Genomic DNA, 20,428 nt, shown 5'->3' with positions numbered 1-20,428 from the left:
ACGTAAATCAAAACACGGTCAACATGTTATTTCGCCTACCAAATAAAAAGAAATCACCTATAACTTATTATTGTGTCCGTTTGATCAGTAAGCCAAGTTCAACAAATTGCACTTACTACATCATTTTGTAACGCGTTTTTCGACATACTGTATCTCTTTTTTCCTAAAGAGAAGTGATCCCAACAATCCATTCCCAATTTCATAACAATTTAATAATCAGACCTCAAAGTTTTTTCCGGCTATGGGGCTTTCCGAAGGACCCCTTCCGTGACGACTTTTAGTATATGCAGTTATGAACCTGCCTAAAATATTTTAAAACTGATCATTTTTAAAGATTACCATAATTATACTAAAATGTATTAATCAATAAAGCATACAGCTCTACCGTCACGCATGAACAGGGCACGATATGATAAAGTTTGAGTCGTTTTTAGTCAGGCGCTGTATTGGCCACCATTCTCCATATCTGCACTGACATTGAGTTTGTGCTGCTCGCCGGCAGCTAAAGGGTTTCTGACTTGGAGTTACGGCGAAGCAGGCAGCGAGGCGAAATCAACTTGCGTGCTCAAATTGGAATGGCTTACTGGCCGAGGCTGTTGTTGGCAGCCTCTGGGCAGCGTAGACTGGTACACGGAGTTTGGGGTGCACGTCGCTGGACAGCAGTCGCTTATAAAGTTTCATCTCTCGCGTGCAGGAGCGGCGTTCATGTGGTACACGTTTATGTGTTTTATCAATTATTCTAAAGCATCCCAGAGTTTTCGGTCATCGCGGTCATGTTATTTCTGACTTAGAATTATTAGTGCTCTAATGACAATAATGGGTTTCTTTATGAATTTTTAAAAATGTACTTCTCTTAGCGCTCACTGTGGAACCCATGTTAAGGTTTTAGGGGATCGGTCTCGCAACTAATCATCATGTTCAGAATGCGAATTACACAACTTATTTTCTTTGCATTTATTTAAAAATATTTTATACATTTTTGTGGTATGTCATTAACTTGCAAAAGTTCAGCATTAGTTTAAACACTTTCACGAGCAATTGAATGACAAAGAGTTTTGGAGTACATAGTGCCCGAGGCTTTGAAAACAATACTTTTGATTAACCCTCTGGATTCATTTTATTTAAAAAATATATTTCGATTAAGATTGTTTTAAAAGTGTTATTGGGTCATTCCATTTTATTTAAACAAACGGACTTTGCATAACCATTTTTGATCTTGATGAAACTTGTGTATATTACACTTACCTTCCAGACCAATCGACCTGTTATTTAGGCAGTTTTATGAGAGAGACACTATAAAAGTGGTTAAATATATTTAAAAAAAAAAGCATTTCTCCAGACCCCAAAAAGGCATTGTACTGTATTGCTATTCAAAGGGACATAGGACTTACTTGGCTCTGACCTTACAAAAACATTCAATGACACAATACACAAACCTCACTCTCATTTGATCCTCTTCATGAAAACAGACTAGTTTAAATGTGTTATATTGTTGTCTGGTTTGTTGCAAGGAGAACTGAGTTGACCAATTAGTGATTGCATTTAGGTTGATTAGACATTTGCAGTCATGCTGTCTAAGAAGCTCCAATAGATCTGTGCAGGTTTCAGCTCAGTTAGAATTTTCACAAAAGAGATTTGGAATATTTTAAGTTACAGTAGACCGTCAACTGTGATCCCCTTTCTGATCATCTTCTTATAGTAAGTGTAGGTTTGTCTGCCAAGAATCGTAACTTGAATCTGATTCCTGGAAACACAACATGCTCCTAAGTGTTTGAATAAGACTCTTAACAAATCCAGTAGCTGAAAAAGTTCAGGTAGAAAATGAAATTGAGGACACATAGGGTGCCCTCCGTAATGTTGTGGACAAGACACCTTTTTCATCGATTTACACCTCTTCCACATAGCTTAAAATTGCACACAAATTCAGGTATGATTAAAGTAAATGTTGCAGATTTTAATTAAAGGGTATTTGCATACATTTCAGTGCCACCATGTAGATATTACAGCACTTTTTATACATGGACAATTGGTGTCACAAGTGTTTGTGATTAACTCAGGTGTGTTTCATTGCTTCATCAGTTCAGGCATAAGATACCTAGGCTTGCTTCTGTCTACAGAATACCTTTAGAGTCTGTAGTTGCCGTTGTTCAACATGAGGATGAGCTACGCCAATGGTCAAAGAAGCCATTGTGAGGCAGAAAAACAAGAATAAAAAGAATACAATAAAAATTAAGAGTGCCTAAATTCAACTGTCTGGAATTTCATTAAGAATAAAGAACACGTTGATGGCCTCAGTAATCACAAAGTGACTGGTAGGCCAAGGAAGACCTCCACTGCTGATAACAGAAGAATCCTCAATATGGTAAAGATAAAGCCCCAAACGCCTGTCCAAGAGATCAGAAAAGGCACCACTACAAGATTGAAGCCACTAGTTGGGCACACAAACCGGATGGCCAGATTACACTTTGCAAAAAATCTATCAATTTATACACTGCCTGGCCAAAAAAAAAGTCGCCACAAAAAAAAAAGGTCACACACTCTAATATTTCGTTGGACCACCTTTAGCTTTGATTACGGCACACATTCGCTGTGGCATTGTTTCGATAAGCTTCTGCAATGTCACAAGATTTAGTTCCATCCAGTGTTGCATTAATTTTTCACCAAGATCTTGCATGATGGGTGCATCACTTCATCTGCCTCTCTTCTTACCCTGATGCTCCCATCACTCTGGAACAGGGTAAATCTGGACTCATCAGACCACATGACCTTCTTCCATTGCTCCAGAGTCCAATTTTTATGCTCCCTAGCAAATTGAAGCCTTTTTTTCCGGTTTGCCTCACTGATTAGTGGTTTTCTTACGGCTACACAGCTGTTCAGTCCCAATCCCTTGAGTTCCCTTCACATTGTGTGTGTGGAAATGCTCTTACTTTCACTATTAAACATAGACCTGAGTTCTACTGTTGTTTTTCTTCGATTTGATTTCACCAAACGTTTAAGTGATCGCCGATCACGATCATTCAGGATTTTTTTCCGGCCACATTTCTTCCTTGAAGACGATGAGTCCCCACTATCCTTCCAGTTTTTAATAATGCGTTGGACAGTTCTTAACCCAAATTTAGTAGTTTCTGCAATCTCCTTAGATGTTTTCTCTGCTTGATGCATGCCAATGATTTGACCGTTCTCAAACAGACTAGCATCTTTTCCACAACCACGAGATGTGTCTTTTGACATGGTTGTTTAAGAAATGAGAAGCAACTCATTGCACAAGTTGGGGTTAAATAACTTGTTACCAGCTGAAAGATAATCGCCCATGCAGTAATTATCCAATAGGAGGCTTGTACCTATTTGCTTAGTTAAATTCAGGTGGCGACTTTTTTTTTGGCCAGGCAGTGTATTAAAGAGCCTGCAGAATTCTGGAAAAAGGTCTTGTGGACAGACGAGACAAAAATGAAATCTGTATTAGAGTGATAGCAAGAACAAAGTGTGGAGATGAAAAGAAACTGCCAAAGATCGCTGTTCTTTCCACTTTGAAGTGTGCAAAAATTTAAAAAGAATTTGTTGAACAGTTACTTACAAATAGAAATGTAATTTAAAAAATGAGATTTATCATGAGCTGAAGCAAAGCATCCCAAGAAGATTTTTGATACTAACACTATTTAAACTGTATAAGGAGTTTTACCAAAAACACAGTCAAATGTTGGTGAAAAAAGTTATATACAGAAGAGGCTTATTTTGTGTGAATTGATAGAATGATACCAAGCTTTAAGAATATCCAAAATTTGCTGAGATTAGACAGAAATTTTATATCCTGGATGGAGCCCCTGGCACACCTTCTGTGTTTGTTTTTTTTTTAAATCCAATCACTAACTGGTCCAGACAGTTTTCCTTGCAACGAACCACACACCAATATAACATATTTACACTTTAGGAAGGTTTTATGAAGTAAGAGGTTTAAAAGAGAGTGTGAGATTATTTTGTTTCAGTGATTTTTTTTTCTTCTGAATGCAGACAAACAGTACAGTCTTTGCATTTAAGTGGAAACATTTTACCTCTCCTTTCACGTGCTTATTTTGATGCTTGAAAATTGTGTTCAATTTTGTTTAAAATCCATTTGGGTTATCTGATGAAGGGAACCAAATAGCTGGTCAAATGGGGGAAATATATTTCAGTATAAAAAAATTGACTTGTTACTCCAGGCCCTTCATTGTTTATTTATTAACCAAAAGTAGTAAAAGTGCAGCTTGAAAAATGAACTTCACCCTTAAAAAAAGAAACCTGAATCCATGTAAAAAGTACTCTTCTTCAGCTTTCTAATAAGCAAGCTATGGTTGAACTACATAGCTTGAATAGGAAAGAATTATAGCCCAAAATAAAACACACTAAATTGTCCTTTTTATGCTGTCTGCAGTGAAGAAAAGTTCCTATAGTTTAAGGGGATTAAAAAAAAAAAAAATCTGAGCGCTGTAAGATAAATTAATGCCAAGTTTAATCAAATGAAAAATCCATCCATTGTCCAACCCGCTGAATCCAAACACAGGGTCACGGGGGTCTGCTGGAGCCAATCCCAGCCAACACAGGGCACAAGGCAGGAACCAATCCTGGGCAGGGTGCCAACCCACCGCAGGACACACACAAACACACCCACACACCAAGGCCAATTTAGAATCGCCAATCCACCTAACCTGCATGTCTTTGGACTGTGGGAGGAAACCGGAGCGCCCGGAGGAAACCCACGCAGACACGGGGAGAACATGCAAACTCCACGCAGGGAGGACCCGGGAAGCGAACCCAGGTCCCCAGGTCTCCCAACTGCGAGGCAGCAGCGCTACCCACTGCGCCACCGTGCCACCCCAAATGAAAAATGATAATGCTAAAACTTATTTGAAAATATGTTGAATTAAAATGGAATGAAGCTATTGTTAAATCTCTTATCATGAATCTCTGAATCTCTCATAAGAGGAGTGACATCTTTTTACTGCACAGCATCTGGTTTACATTATTGTCGCGCTCTTCAAATCTTTTATTTCTCAATTATGCACTGTCGGCATTGTCTTCCTGGAAAATCCACAAAATATCACATGCGCAAATTTATTTTGTAGTAGTTGGTATTTTCACTTAATTGCAAATGTCTGCATTCAACAGAATAAAAAATTACTGAAACAACATAATCTCGCACTCTTTTAAACCTCATACTTCTAGGTGCGGTATTTACCTTGACTTGTTAAAAAATAAATGGACCTAAATCATGCCATGCTAAATCATACCAGACAAATATAAATAGATAGATAGAGCTTTGTTTGTCCCCAGGGGAAAATGTTGCTTTTTACCAGAACACTTTAAATAAATAAATGGAAAAAAATATACATATATATATACTCACACTATGAACTGAACACACACCAGAATGACCAAAAAGGAAGAAGATTTAAGAAGAAAGAAAACGTCCGACTTGGCAGTCACAGTTGCAGTTAGGCATTATGCAGACATATTGCTGTTGGTATAATAGAGCCCACATACTTCTGCTGTATAATTCATTATCTGAAAACCCTCAGTGTTAGAGTGTCAGAGAAAGGCTATGCAACATTGTTCATAATGGCACACGGTTTTGTTTTAATTCTCTCCTTTGCTACTATCACATGGGGTCCAGAGTGTGTCGTATAACTGAGCTTGTCTTTTTAATAAGCTTGTTGATTCAGTGGGCCTCTCTTGAAGTGATTTTACCAGATCATCACACCATAACAGAGAAAATTACAGAGTTATAGAAGATGTGAAGAATGTCCCTACTCACATTAAAGGAACAGAGTCTCAAAAGGAAAAAGAGCTTGTTCTGCTCTTTCTGTGTGGCAAGACCAATCTAACCTATCATTAGTATGGACCCCCAAGTACTTGAAGGAGAGGAAAACCTCTACATCCATTTCTTGAATAGTAACTAGATGTAGAGGCTCTTTGGTGCAGCAGAAGTCAATAATCAGTTCCTTGGTTTTGCTGCTCTTTGCACCAAGAAGCAAACTTTTCCACCTGACTCCTATACTCTGTCCCATCCCCTTTATCAATACACCACATAAGTGAGAATTTCTGCAAGTTACATGACCTGGTGTTATATTTATAGTCTGAGCTGTACAGAGTAAAGAGAAAAGGACACACGACTGTTCATTGTGGTGCTCCAGTGTTGCTCACATCTATATCAGAAACACAGTCCTTGGCTCTCACAAACTACGGTCTTTCCAACAGATAGTCCATTGTGCAGGACATCTTGGGGTTGTCCACCTGCATATTTTTGAATTCACCCTTTAACAGAGATGGATGGATGGTATTGGAGGTGCTGGAGAAATCAAAAAAACATTTCACAGTGCTGCCAGCTTTGTCTAGGTGAGAATAAGCCCCATGGAGCTGAGAGGTAATCACATCCCCCACTCCAGTCTTTGTCAAGTAGGTAAACTGCAGTGGTTCCAGGTGGTCTACCACAAGAGGACTTGTATTGTCCAGGGCCAGTCTCTCAAAGGAGAGACGCAAGTGTCACTGGTCTGTAATCATTAGGTGAACAGGTGTCTCCCTTCTTTGGAACAGGAACAGTGCAGGATGTTTTCTACAGCAATATCTTTTTCTGAAGCCTTAGGGACAAACTGAACAGGTTATAGAGGACACCACAAAGTTAGTCAGCCAAGGCCTTAGGACTTACTCCATCTTGTCCTGCAGGTTTTCCTGTATGTAGCTTCCTCAGTTGTCTCCTCACTAGGTCTTCAGTTATCTAAAAGAGGTATCATAATTCTTCCCAGTGCAATATTAGTATTTGGACTTCTAGATATTCCTTGATTTATACCTGTACCATTATGCTGCTTTTATATACTCAACAAGCATACTGGCCATTAACATGATAAGAAAAATGTTTTTGTACAAGCTATAGACCATAAGCTCAAGATAACCCACCTGGCAACACAAAGCAGCATCAACAAAAGTTAGTAAATCAAATGACAAACAGGAGTTCTCTTTATTTTATAAGCATGTTGGTATTTTAAGTGCAGCACTGCATTCCCATCTTTCTGATGTCTTTTAATAGTTGGGGCACGACAACAAAGAAACCCATCCTGTATGCTTTTCTTTTTGAGTTTGCCAGTTGAATTAAATGTACCGGCCTTTAGATTAAAGACCACATTTTCTGGAGATGTTCATGTCATTATAAACTAACTTTAGTAAAAGAATTGACCACTTTTAAAATATAGTTTTTTGCTGTTCAGTTTTTAATATTAATCACTCACAACATGGAATTATTTCATTTTGGGGATAGCATAGTATTTACACAAAATAAAGAATTGGAAAAGAACTTTAAAACATTATGGGAACCATTTCTGTGCAACTTATATTTAAGGAGATGTAGCCAGTCAAAGTCATAATCCTGCTTCCAGCCGCAATGAGTTCAAATTTTGTTAGCTTAAATCTCCCTTAATACTGATCCAAGAAATATGCAATTTAATTTCCATTGGTTACTCTTATGACCAAATTAGCATGACAAGTTTCGCTAAAATCTGTGACGATGAGGTCCAGAAGTGTCATGAATTGACATGGAATTACCCAAATAGTCTGTTTCATCTAATCAGTAGTCAAAGCATTGACAAATTAAGCAGTGTATTGGTTCATTTTACTTTCTTTCATACATAAAAAAATGTTAAAACTTAAATATATAGATACAATAACAATAAATACTCTTCATGTAAGTGGTACTTAAGTGTTTCAGACCTAGGGTCAATTTGCTAAACTAAACTGGGTCACCTATGTCCAACAGTCACTTCAGTGTAATTCTGCGTTACAGTTATTACATTGTTGGATTTGCACCTCATAGCCACAGATTTCAGCCAGTGATCTGTAATAATCCTTCAGTTACACAGATAATATAACGATAGGCAGCGTAGTAATTCTGACTTTCATTTTATTCTCGTCTGTTTTTCTACAAATATTGTATTAAAACACATACTTCATAAGGAGGATGCACTGTTGCAAATGGAACCAAGTTAGATTAGTTTCTCCTCAACTTGAGTTCTTGGGGGCCCACTTTGGCTGTAGTTTTTTCTTCCAAAAAGTTTCACAATCAGTGAATCATTTTACCTCTGATTGATCTCATTGTTTAGAAAGCTGGTCTTGTTTGTTCTTTTATGCTATATTCAGAAAAAACGTACATTTAAAGGAGGTGGAGGAGATTAGATGTATGCACTGAAACAGCTCGTTCCTCACCCACCACACAACGAACCACCTCAGGATCCCAGATTAGGACCGGAGTGCAGCTGTGCAGTGGGTGACACCTCAGCACCATACTATCCATCCATCCATCCATTATCCAACCCGCTATATCCTAGCACAGGGTCACCACACTCGTTTGAATGAAATGGAACAGTGTGAGTTTTTTTTTACAGTGGCTGCAGTGCCAATCCTGCCACCATGCCTCAAATTCTCCCTGCAAGTTGGAGGACCTGCTTGGATGAGGGCTGGATGCAGCTTAAAGTCATACCCAGGACACAGCAATTATAATACTCAAGGTCCCAACAGAGTGGAATCACTTCTGGAATTTGTAGGATTCAAACTGGCAACCTTCCAATTACCAGTGCAGATCCCTAGCCTCAGAGCCACCTCTCCGCCTATACATTTATAGGAAATTAAGAATTCTTTGCTCTGTTTCATTATGTTTTAAATGCTTATCTTTTTTATTATTTATCTATTGATTCTTTTTTTTGTCGAGTTTGCTCTAACAATAACAACAACAAGCAGAGGAGATACAAGAACAAATGGCAATGAAAGGCTACAACTACTTACAGCTAACCTGCTCATTAGTAAATAATAACTAAAATCATCAGAAATATTAGGAGAAAATTGGTGATGATGAAAATCATAAACTAAGATAAACACTGAATTATCCTTAAATAACAAAATGCTGGCTGCATTCCAATACTGTATACATTTAGCAAGCCCAGTTTGTCATTTGTGAATTGACACCAGAACGCAGGCACTCAGAAGTCACAGTCTTTCTTCTTCATGAAACAAGCTTGTGATGTGACATGGAACACTCTTCTGGTGAAAGTTAACATTTGAAAAAGGGTGGCTGTAAAAGGATACACATTGTCAGCAACAATGTCTAGATGTACTGTGGTATTTAAATGACGTCCATATGGTATTTACAGACCCATTGAATAACATTAATATCACATTATTACACTACCAACACCATCCCGTACTACTGACTTTAAGCAGGATGGATATATGGATTCATGTTACTTTATATCAAATTTAGACTCCTTCACTCTGCATTTCACAGCAGGTGACGAGATAAGTCAGATGTAAAGTGCCATTTTTCTAATTTTCAGTCATCCAGTTTTAATCATCGCTTGCTCCCTATTCTTAGCTGCCAGGAGTGTAACCATGTCATGTATGGTCTACTGCTTCTCTTTAAGCCTAAGGTATTGGTTACACAAGTTTCTCTTCTACATAAACAGATGTTATTTTAAGATCTGTGACCTTAATATTAGTTTGAATGATTGTGACCTTCTGACATCTCTCATTAAGAAGGTGTACTCATCCACAAAAGTGCTGCTCATTGGATATTTTTTGATTATTGCATTATTGTCTTAAACACTACACATTGTCGCATATTGCAAAATGAGGAAGCTCTTTCTGTGATTCTTGGAACCACCACATCTGGTGTCAACAGTCATTCCATAATCTAAATCCCTAATGTCATGCATCTTGTCCATTGTTTTGTTTGGTTGATCTGACAATAATTAAATGTCTTCACTATATCTGTATGCGCTGCTGCCTCGCAGTTAGGAGACCCGGGTTCGCTTCCCGGGTCCTCCCTGCGTGGAGTTTGCATGTTCTCCCCGTGTCTGTGTGGGTTTCCTCCGGGTACTCCAGTTTCCTCCCACAGTCCAAAGCCATGCAGGTTAGGTGCATTGGCGATTCTAAATTGTCCTTAGTGTGTGATTGGTGTGTGTGTGTGCCCAAGGTTTGTTTCCTGCCTTGCGCCGTGTGTGTGTGTGCGTGTGTGTGTGTGTGTGTGTGTGCCCCCCCAAGGTTTGTTTCCTGCCTTGTGCCCTGTGTTGGCTGGGATTGGCTCCAGCAGACCCCCATGACCCTGTAGTTAGAATATAGCGGGTTGGATAATGGATGGATGGATATCTGTATGCTATTTGTATTAAGTTGTAGCCACAATATTGACTTAGGTGTACCACTCATGTGTACCTAATAAAGTGGCAGTTGAATGTATAGAGACAAAATATGAAATACCAATCAAAATGTTATGAATTTCTATGCCTTATGCCAGTTTAAACCATTGCCTGTTGGTCAATTTTATACTTTAATTATTTTCCCTTTTTAATGCAGCACTTGCCTAAAAATCAAGGAAAGATTTTAAGCTGCCTAAATGTCTCCTTGTTCCATCGGATGTTTTCTAAGCCGCCTAAAGGTAAAATATTTTTGGAATTTATTATATTAATATTTAGTGTTGAATTAGTCAGCTTTAATTAAATGTGTCTGAAAAGTGCAACGCAACAAGTAAACATACAGTAGGTTATTATGAACGTATCTCATGTTAACGAAAACAAGAGCTAACTTTTCTGTGGTTTTCTATAGTTCACTTGTTTTGTCAGTTTAGCATATTTAAAATGAAAATCAATGTATCAATTCAAACTCTTAATTAACAATCTTGTATACAGTACAGAACAGTCACATTCTTACTCAAATATTGAATACAGTGGAACCTCGGGTCACGACCGTAATTCGTTCCAAAACTCTAGTTGTAACCCAATTTGGTCGTGACCCGAAGTAATTTCCCCCATAGGATTGCATGTAAATACAATTAATCTGTTCCAGACCGTATGAACTGTATGTAAATATATATTTTTTAAAGATTTTTAAGCACAAATATAGTTAATTATACCATAGAATGCACAGCATAATAGTAAACTAAATGTAACAACATTGCTTAACACTGAGAAAACCTTGAACAACAGAGAAAACTAACATTGCAAGAGTTCACGCTATAGTGCTACGAACCGCTCGCTAAAAACACTTTTTTTTTAATGAGTTTTAAGCACAGGGATAAAAATTAACATTTGAAAAATCCGTAATTTAATAAACAACCAAGAAAAGTAACATAGCAGCAATGCACGCTATGAACCGATCGCTGTAAACAGAAGTGAAGTGGAGGTTAAAATCCAATAGAAAAAGTCTTCATTAAATACAACGAGGTTAAAACAATGCTCGAATCAGTCTCTTTAAAAATAAGCCCAGTGCATTCTTTAACCTTATGCGGCCAGCCCTCTCTCTCTCTCGCTCGCTCGTTCGCTCACTCGCAGCGTGCGTGTGTGTGTTTTTCTCGTGCGTGTGTGTCTTTCTCACGTGCGTGTGCGTCTGTCTCTATCTCTCTCGCACTCATGGGGTCTTTAGCTAGCTCGCTCTCTCGCTTGCTGCACAGGGAGAGACTGAATACGTGCGGAAATCATCGATGCACAAACCGAAAGGGAAACTGGCTTGTTCGTATACCGAGTGTGTGGTTGTGAACAGATGCAAAAGTTTGGCGAACATTTTGGTCGTAACCCGATTTATACGTGTTCAGAGACATTTGTGAACCGAGGTTCCACTGGTTATCACCAATTGGAGAACATTTGGAACAGTGTCCTGTCCTGTCAGAATTACCCCAAGGGCACAGTGATAACACATTCAGTGTCACAGCGATGAAGAACATCCAAACTGCCGTGGGCATCTCTAGCCACAGCTAGCGTCAGTGTTCTGGACTCCACAATAAGAAAGAGGCTGAGGAAAAAATGTAATTCATGCAGGTGTATCAAGTCAGAAACCTCTGCTATCCAGGAGTAAAATTTGCAAAGAAACACATAAATGATCCCAAAGCCTTTTGGACATAGAAGTCATGTTAAAACCTTTAGACAACACTGATCCCACTGTGTCTCGCATAAACTGTATATTGCATTTGATAGTAAGAACATCATAAAGAAAAATGGGGGTTGTAGTGTGGTGGTGTGGGGAAGAGTCCTGAAACTGAAGTGTAACTGGGTTATGCAGCTGGAAAATGTTCCAAAACTCAAAAGCATTAGTGTACAACTGAATGGCTCAGAAGAAGTAAGTTTTAGAAATGCCCATTCAAAATCCTGACTGATAATTAGTTTGCACTAGCAGAACAAAGCCAGACGTATTTGCAGCTGGCCCAGTAGAGATGGTTTTGCTGTGGTTGGACCTGAAAAGAGCAGTTCATGCTTGCAGACTTAGCAATGTGTCTAAGCTAGAGCAGCGATGTGAAAAACTGATAGCAAATTTATGGGAAGTGTTTAGTTATGATTATTGTTGCTAAAGATGCTGCAGCCAAGTAATAAAACTGTGGGGCAACTGCTTTTTCACATGGGTGATTGTGAATTAGGAAATGAATAGTTTAAAAACTGTGATTCAGTGCTTATTCAAATGCTGATAAAAAAGGTGATTAGAAGCACTATGTTTCAATTTTAAGGCTGTATAGTGGGAATGTTGTGTCTCTAACCTTCTTATGTCTTTTTTCATAACTTCGAATATTTGAGCAATTCGTACAGTTTGAATATTCAAAACAGAATTAAAAACTTGGATTTGTACTAGCCGACAGTACAATTTGGCAGTTTGGCAGAATTTGGCCACAGACACACATCTCTTACAGGAATAGGGTAGTTGTATTTTTTTTTGGACAACTTTCATTGTCCTTCGTGAAATATACACACGGGGAGAGAAACATTTTTCTTTTAAAATAAAGACTGCACTGTGGAGCTCTAATGTGACTTGGCTGCACTTCCTGTTAGCTAGAAGATTCAGGCTAGCACATGGCTCTCTTACTGCATTTTTCTAACTGACAGAAAGTTTTGGACCTAAAGACAGTTTTAGTTTTGAGTCTCTTTTTAGTATAAAAATTGAAAAAGCAACTATCAGCTACTTTAAATTTGACAGAAGCCTTTAAAAATTTGGTATCAGTATTTTGAAACGTTGTATTTGCTTTTGAAATAGTTCTGTGCAAAGGGAAAATGGTGAATGCTGTTTATGTAGAAACTGACACAATCTAAAGGAAAACTGTGAAGTATGCACTCTTATGCTATGAATGTATTTTTCTTGTCATTCCCACTGGGTCAAGGTTGAAAACCAGGAGAGATTTTGCATGATTGCCCATACATCATTAATGATTTTAATCCATTTGGTTTCCTGCAGCTACATTTCTGCATAGTGTCTTACACTGGACATGGCCCCTTTATGTGACACTTTGTGCATTATAATAATTTTTCACTTGATCATCTTCGCCCAGACCAAAGTTTGCCTCAGAATGAACTGTAAATTTAGAAAATGAAAAAGCCAAAAAATAATCCTTGTTTTTTTTTTTTCCCTTTGTTGGTTAACTAACAATGAGGATGAGGTGGTATAGTGCCCTACAGGCCCAGTATTAGGGGTTTAATTTCTGAGCCTAGGTATTTTTTGTGAGGAGTTTGCATGTACTCATCTTGTATGTGTGAGTTATATACCCGCATTCACAAAGTTGTGCATGCTAGATGAATTAGCACTTTCAAATTGCATACACTTCTGTGTTTTTGAGTGGGCCTAGTGACCGACAACCTATCCAGAGATGTTTCCCATCTTGAGCCCTGTACAGTTAGAATATGCTCAAGTCACCTTGAGTTAATTGGATTTGATATACTAAGGCCAGCATCACACTACAGAACTTTGCACGACTTCTAGCTTTAAGGACATATCAAATTTAACAATTATAGTCTTATACTGTTATTGCCTCAGAGGGTGTCAAATTACGCAACTAGGAATTGCAGGAGTTGACTGATTACACAATGCCCTAAAGGATTTCCATTCAGAATCTTGTATTGTGCAGTGAAAGTATCACATTTCTGTCTCGTTTTGACAGCTAATCAGTTTGGAGCATACTGGATTAAGCAGCAACCTTGGCCATTATTTTTTCTGAAAGAATGTTTTATTGGATGAGCCTTTTTTCCTTTTACATAGTCTATAACACTCCCTTTCTTTATCTCCTTCCAGCTGCTAATGTTCCTGTCTACTTTTTGACACCATATGTATTCTAGTTACAATTGAGCGTATTGGCTGTTAGCTCTCATACACAAATGAGTCCATTCCTTTGACTTGAGACTCATTGCAGTAAAATCCTACCCAGTCTGATGATGATGTATTGGGTTGCAGAAAGTTGTGGAGTACTATGACTGAGTTGCTGTTGGTGTCGCACAACGCAGTTGATTGTAATGACTGCCTACAACGTATTGTGATTTTCTTTAGATTATGTAAATGATGGCTAAAACTAAAAAAAAAAAATTCACGTAGAGTATTAGAGAGTGCCAGAATTTTACATACTGTGTGTTAAAATATTTAATAAGTATATTGAAAATACTACACTATTGCCTCGTTTTTGGTAGCTTTATATAACTGATAACATCATATAACAACAATGTTCAAATACAGTATAGTGTATCAATCAGGATGATTTTTGTGTTTAAATAATCAGACAATCAATTGGTAATCTTTATGTAGGGACTTGACAAGCACACATTAGCACGTTTAGCTTTACAAAGTATTGTCTATATGAATATAATTGAATTTGATTATTATACTAACAAAAATGTAAAATCTGGTATTTTTTAAGTTACAATAAGCATAATGCATATAGATTTATCTCTGTTTGATTTTTCAATTGTAGGCTTTGAAAAGTATTATTCAAAGAATGAAAAAGCACCTGAGACAAAAGGAACTGCAAGAGAAGCAAAAGGTAAATATTTAGAATCAGAAAGCATAGGTAACATTACCACAGATGTTTTAGATTTGGGATTTGTAAACTTTTCACTTTCAGAGCTGCCTCCTAAAAATAATTGAGCATATGTGAGTGCTTTTATATAAGTTTAGAATCTGTATACTATAGACTACAGAGGCTCCATGAAAATGTGTTTTTCATTCTTATACTTGTTCTGAGATGAACACATTCTTACACCCATTACTCACATGTCAAAATGAGACTTGAGCACTAATGAAGAAAATTATTTTCAGTCAGACTACTAATAATGGTTTTCACAGACAAATAGCTATAGAAGGGCCAAAACAGCAGATCATCAGAACCAGTCTTTGGTTCATATTACTGAAGGCAGGAGCATGCCTGAGTTTATGTCTGTGGTGAATTCCATAGGCTCTCAAACTGACTCCTGCTGGCTTCTAAAAATGTTTGAAGGCTGGCAAGTAATGGACCATGTTGTGGTGGCTATCATATAACTTTGTCTAGCTCTTTTTTTTTAAACAGCATCCAGTTAAAACAGTCAATTTAGTTACTAGACACTTTCGTGAGTTACAGGTAATTTCTGTCATCAAGCAGCTTTTTTTTCCTCCCTCCTCCTTGCTATTGACTCATTTTTGAATTGCAGTGTTTTATTACCAGCCTCAGCAGTGTCTCAATTACCAGTCTCAACAATTGATTACCTCTTGCCTGAAGAAGGGGCCTGAGTTGCCTCGAAAGCTTGTACAGTGGAACCTCGGTTCACGACCGTCTCGGTACACGTACTAATCAGTTTACGACCAAAAAGTTCGCCATACTTTTGCCTCGATTCACGACCACACACTTGGTATACAAACAAGCCAGGTTCCCTTTCGGTTTGTCGCGAGCAGCGCACACACACACACAGGCAGCGAGAGCGATAGAGCCGCGCACACACACAGCAAGCGAGAGAGATAGAGCCCGCACACACACAAGAGCGTGAGAGAGAGGCGCGCACACACACAGGAGCGCGCTAGAGAGACACACACACAGGCGCTCCATGCTCGCAAAAGAGAGAGAGAGAGAGCGAGCGAGCGAGCGAGAGAGGGAGGGAGGGACGCATAAGGTAGAGAAGGCTTGTTTTTGTTTTCAGTTCTGTTTACAGTGATCGGTTCGTAGCCTGCATTGTTGCAATGTTACATTTCTTGGTGGTTTATTAAATTATTAAATCTCCAAAGGGAGAGGGAAGTCTGGGTATCTCTGCTCAAGCTGCTGCCCCCGCGACCCGACCTCGGATAAGCGGAAGAGGATGGATGGATGGATTTTTCAAATGTTAATTTTTTCCCCTGTGCTTAAAACTCATTAAAACAAGTGTTTTTAGCGAGCGGTTCCTAGCACTATAGCGTGAACTATTGCAGTGTTAGTTTTCTCTGTTTTTCAAGGTTTTCTCAGTGTTATCCAATGTTTTTACATTTAGTTTACTATTACGCTGTGCATTCTATGGTACAATTAACTTTATTTGTGCTTAAAAATTAAAAAAAATATATATTTACATACAATTCGTATGGTCTGGAACGGATTAATTGTATTTACATATAATCCTATGGGGGAAATTGCTTCGGTTTACGACCAGAGTTTTGGAACGAATTATGGTCGTGAACCGAGGTTCCACTGTATATTGTAATCTTTTTAGTTAGCCAATAAAAGGTGTCATTTTGCTTGGCTTTTCTCTACAGTCTCAACAACATAGCAAATGCTAATTGACAACATGCAGAATTCTCTGCATTATACTGCCCTGATAATTCTATTGTGCAATAATTAGTATACTGATTCACAGCTCAGGATACTGAGTTATAATCCTGGCCTTATCTTTGTGTCACTTATGCTTTCTCCCCATATTTGCAAGACTGGAAAGATTGGTTATTATGCAAAGTTGAACTGGACAGGCATGAGTGATAGTGGGTTGTGTGCTTGAGTATGCTTTACAATAGACTGTTTCTGTATTATGGTTTTGTTCCATCATGTAATTGGCATAAGTGAGTTCCGAGAATGAATGAATGAATAAATACTACTACTACTACTACTACTACTACTACTACTACTACTACTACTACTACTTTTGAACAAAGCAAGTGACATATTACTAAAAACATTTATATTTTACTGTTTGATGTTTGCTATGTTTTAAAAGAATTTTCCGTTTTTATTTTCAAGACATTTATTGACCAATAAACTTTAACTTATCCCGGTAGACTCCTCCTTTAATTCCTATGTATATATATCCTTTAATGCATTATCTATTTCTTTGGCAGTATTTATGAATGACATCCTTTCTTTAAAGCCAGTTTTCCCATTTTGACTTATCCTAAATTTACATGCTGTCAAGTGTTTGTAAAAAATATAAACTGGTCCCACCCAAAACTAATGTTTGTGCTCATTTATAAACAGGATTTTTTGATTGATATAAAAGTTTTCCCTCATCAGTTTATATATGGATCATGTAGTGAAACCAAGCTAATGCTGGTGTGACCACTGACGATCACAAGCATGCCTTTAAAATAGTCCTCTGCATTTTGCTGTGTAATGTATTTATATATTATCTTTAAGTTCCCAGCATTGCTTGGACTTACAGTAGCAGTTCACAGAATTCTAGACCATGTTGCTTTCTTGAAATTTAAAAATCAACCTGTAATATTATGATCAATTAATATTTTTCTTTATTTTATTTCACATGTTAAATATTAGAACAGTTTATTATTAATTATTATTGCTGAATTTAATATTACTATGTGCTTATTATTCTAATGCTTTATTGTAAACAGTATATATGTATTTTGTTGTTGGGTATGAAAATGAATAAAAAGTTTTCATACCTGACAACCCGACTTTAAAAAGTTTAAAGTTAAAGCTTGCTCCGTCAAGTGACTTCAAAGAAAATAAATTTTTACAGATATTGCAGTTGCGTAGTTATGACAGAAACAATAGAGATAATCTGATATTGCTTCTCTTATATATCATCTTCTATAAATAGAAAAAAAACACCTGTATGTCTGTCTGTCTGTCTGTCTGTCTGTGTGAGGTGGTTATCTGGTAAGTCTTGTTTGTCGTAGGGCTATAGGAATTCAAATATAATTCAAAGGGTGTGGGACTGTGATTTTGATTGATTAATGTGTTAATGTTGTTCGGCATGGATGTCAGTGAAAGTGTTTGTCAGTGTATCTTATGAAGGACCAAGGACCAGTGTCCTGTCCAAATTTGGTTTTGCTAGGATAGCCTCCAATTCTTTGTCTGCCTTAACAGGGAGCATCATATTTAAAAGCATGTATACTTAGTAGTGTAGGTCTCAATCACTATATGCTAGTTGGAAATAGTGCCTTTTAGTGGAAAACTAAGAACAGGCCAGTTAGTTCAAATATATTTTCTAAAACTGTAACTTTGCTTTTATAGAGGTCATGTTTAATTTAATTCATGTTTAATAGACATTTTCCTCCATATTTCATGGTATTTGTAAAATGTTCCGAATTAAAGCGGCCAATATGTACAAATATAAAACAAAAAAATGAAATGTGGGTGGCATGGCAGCGCAGTGGTTTGTGTCGCTTCCTCATGATTTGAGTCCAGGGTTTGAATTCTGTTTTGTTGATAATCTCTGTTGAGTTTACTTGTTCTGCCTGTGTTTCAGTGTTTTGCTCTGAGATGTCTGTTTTTTGTGTCATCCCAAAGAACTACGTGTTAGGTTAGTTCTGGGGAAGTGTGTGCAGGACTGAATCCAACCTTGTGCTCAGTGTTGCTGAGGAAGGAACAAGCTCCCCCAGCCCTGTACTTGAGAGAAGGGTTTTGACATGGATGTGTGCATTGATATATGGAAGATATGACACATTTTCTAGTACTGATAGTAATTCTTTAAAGCAATTCAAAAATAGCTTGCATATTTCCTGCCACTGGTCCTATGGATTTGTCAGAATAATTTAAGTTGTTATATTGGGGGCATTTACTTTATCAATCTGGACTTACAGTAAATAAAAATATTTAATGTATAATAGAGGTTTTGTTGCTGCAAATTGTGTGGAAACTGAATTAAACACAAATCTTGCTGAAATAATTTTATGTGTATTTTTTTTATAACAGGTGTTAAAGGTAATGAGCAGGAGTTAAAAGGAAGTGGTGGTGGTAGCGGCAGTGGAAAAGAAAATTCGGGAGGCAGTAAAAGGGGTGGAAAGCAACAGAATTCAAGCTGGTGGAGTCGTATTCAGAAGGTATGTAGTTTTTAATAGCATTTTTAAATATTCTGGGTTTTTTTTTTTTTTTTTTTTGGAAAATTTCTAATAGGTACAGTTTTTACAAGCAATTTATAATGCATGTTTTTATCTTAATTGAAGACATCAGAGTATTTTTTTCAGTTCAGGTTTTTTTTTTTTTTTTTTTTTTTAAGTATAAGATAAAACAAAGTCTTTAATGACAGAAAGACTTTTTGCTCCAAGCTTGACGATTCCTACTTGCGTAGTCATTCCAAAATAATACTAATCTGAGCAGTATTTGAAATATATGTTATTTGTTTTTAAAACATGTTATTGATTTTTTTTTTAATTTTACAGATTTATGTTTATGAACTTATTGCCATCTGTAATAGGTTTACCTATCTTAAGGGTAACAAATCCCCACTTAACCCATGAAGGGTATAAATTTGTTAGGACAGAAACCAATACAGACCATTACATGGTTGTCACAGGCAATTGTAATTATGTTTTATGATTCCTGAATTTTGAATGATGGGTATTTATCCATCTGTCAGTTACTGTGTTTTGTTAACTTACTTTACTATACTGCAGTCAAAAAAACTAGCTGCATTCAATTTGATTGGGTTACAATCTTTAACAAATGAATACATCATTACAAATGTACAGCATAAGGCCGATGATGGTAATCATTTACCAATAGACCCTTACAAACGAAATTAACAAAGGCTTAGATTAATATGCTATGCTAATTTATCTTACTTACAAAACCTGAAAATTCAACATTTTTCAATTAATAATATATTGTTTTTTATCTGCCACTAGTGCAAACTAGGATAATTGATACTGTGTCCTGTGCAGTTTCTGCAGTTTATCAGATTTTTTTCCTTGAGTTTTCCTACCGCAGGTTAGTTTAACCGGTGAATGTGGGTGTCGGGGTGTGTTCGAATGGCCGTATGCTAGAGACTATCACCTTGTTCTTGGCTCTTTGATACCTTGTGCCCACTGCTGCTGGGATCCAGCCTCCCCACATGTCTGAATTGGATTGAATGGGTTTGCAAATGTTACTTTATGCATTATGTTAACTTGCATTGTAATCAAATATTGCTTGGTATATTTTTTTCTTTAAGTGTTTTAATAATGCTTGTTCCTTGCTCTGAAAGGTTCTACATAGAACAAAGATTGATTAGCACTGCTAGTTTAATGAGTTTGACTCACCTTGTGAGTTTACAGGGTTCTTCTCAGTCTCTTAAATCCCCTTGTATCTTTGTAGCTTATAACTGCTTTTGATTTTATTTTGCAATTTACACCATTACTATCCTGAACACCTGGTTTTGTTACTTTCTTGGTAAATGAGATTCTAAGGAGGCTACAAGTATAACAGCTATGTGTCTTTTTTCTTAATCATTTATTGTTCAGTTGTTATATT

General features: G+C 37.2%; 1 protein-coding gene across 2 annotated transcripts in view; it reads left to right on the top strand.

The window, feature by feature from the left end:
* The first annotated feature begins 477 nt into the window (after positions 1-477).
* afg3l1 (AFG3-like AAA ATPase 1) overlaps positions 478-20,428 on the top strand; it is a 65,160-nt gene continuing 45,209 nt past the window's right edge. For both annotated transcript variants that reach the window (XR_007935743.1, XM_028809847.2), the window contains exons 1-4: positions 478-710; positions 10,366-10,447; positions 14,723-14,791; positions 18,893-19,020. Coding sequence is in view for 1 of the 2 variants with exons in the window: in XM_028809847.2 (XP_028665680.1) it covers positions 576-710; positions 10,366-10,447; positions 14,723-14,791; positions 18,893-19,020 (414 nt within the window). In the remaining variant the exon portion in view is untranslated. The remainder of the gene's footprint in view (positions 711-10,365; positions 10,448-14,722; positions 14,792-18,892; positions 19,021-20,428) is intronic.

The sequence above is a fragment of the Erpetoichthys calabaricus genome, chromosome 9 (assembly GCF_900747795.2).
Source record: "Erpetoichthys calabaricus chromosome 9, fErpCal1.3, whole genome shotgun sequence".
NCBI classification, from domain to species: Eukaryota; Metazoa; Chordata; class Cladistia; order Polypteriformes; family Polypteridae; genus Erpetoichthys; species Erpetoichthys calabaricus.
Note: the sequence above shows the minus strand (reverse complement) of the source record. Positions and strands in the feature narration are given on the sequence as shown.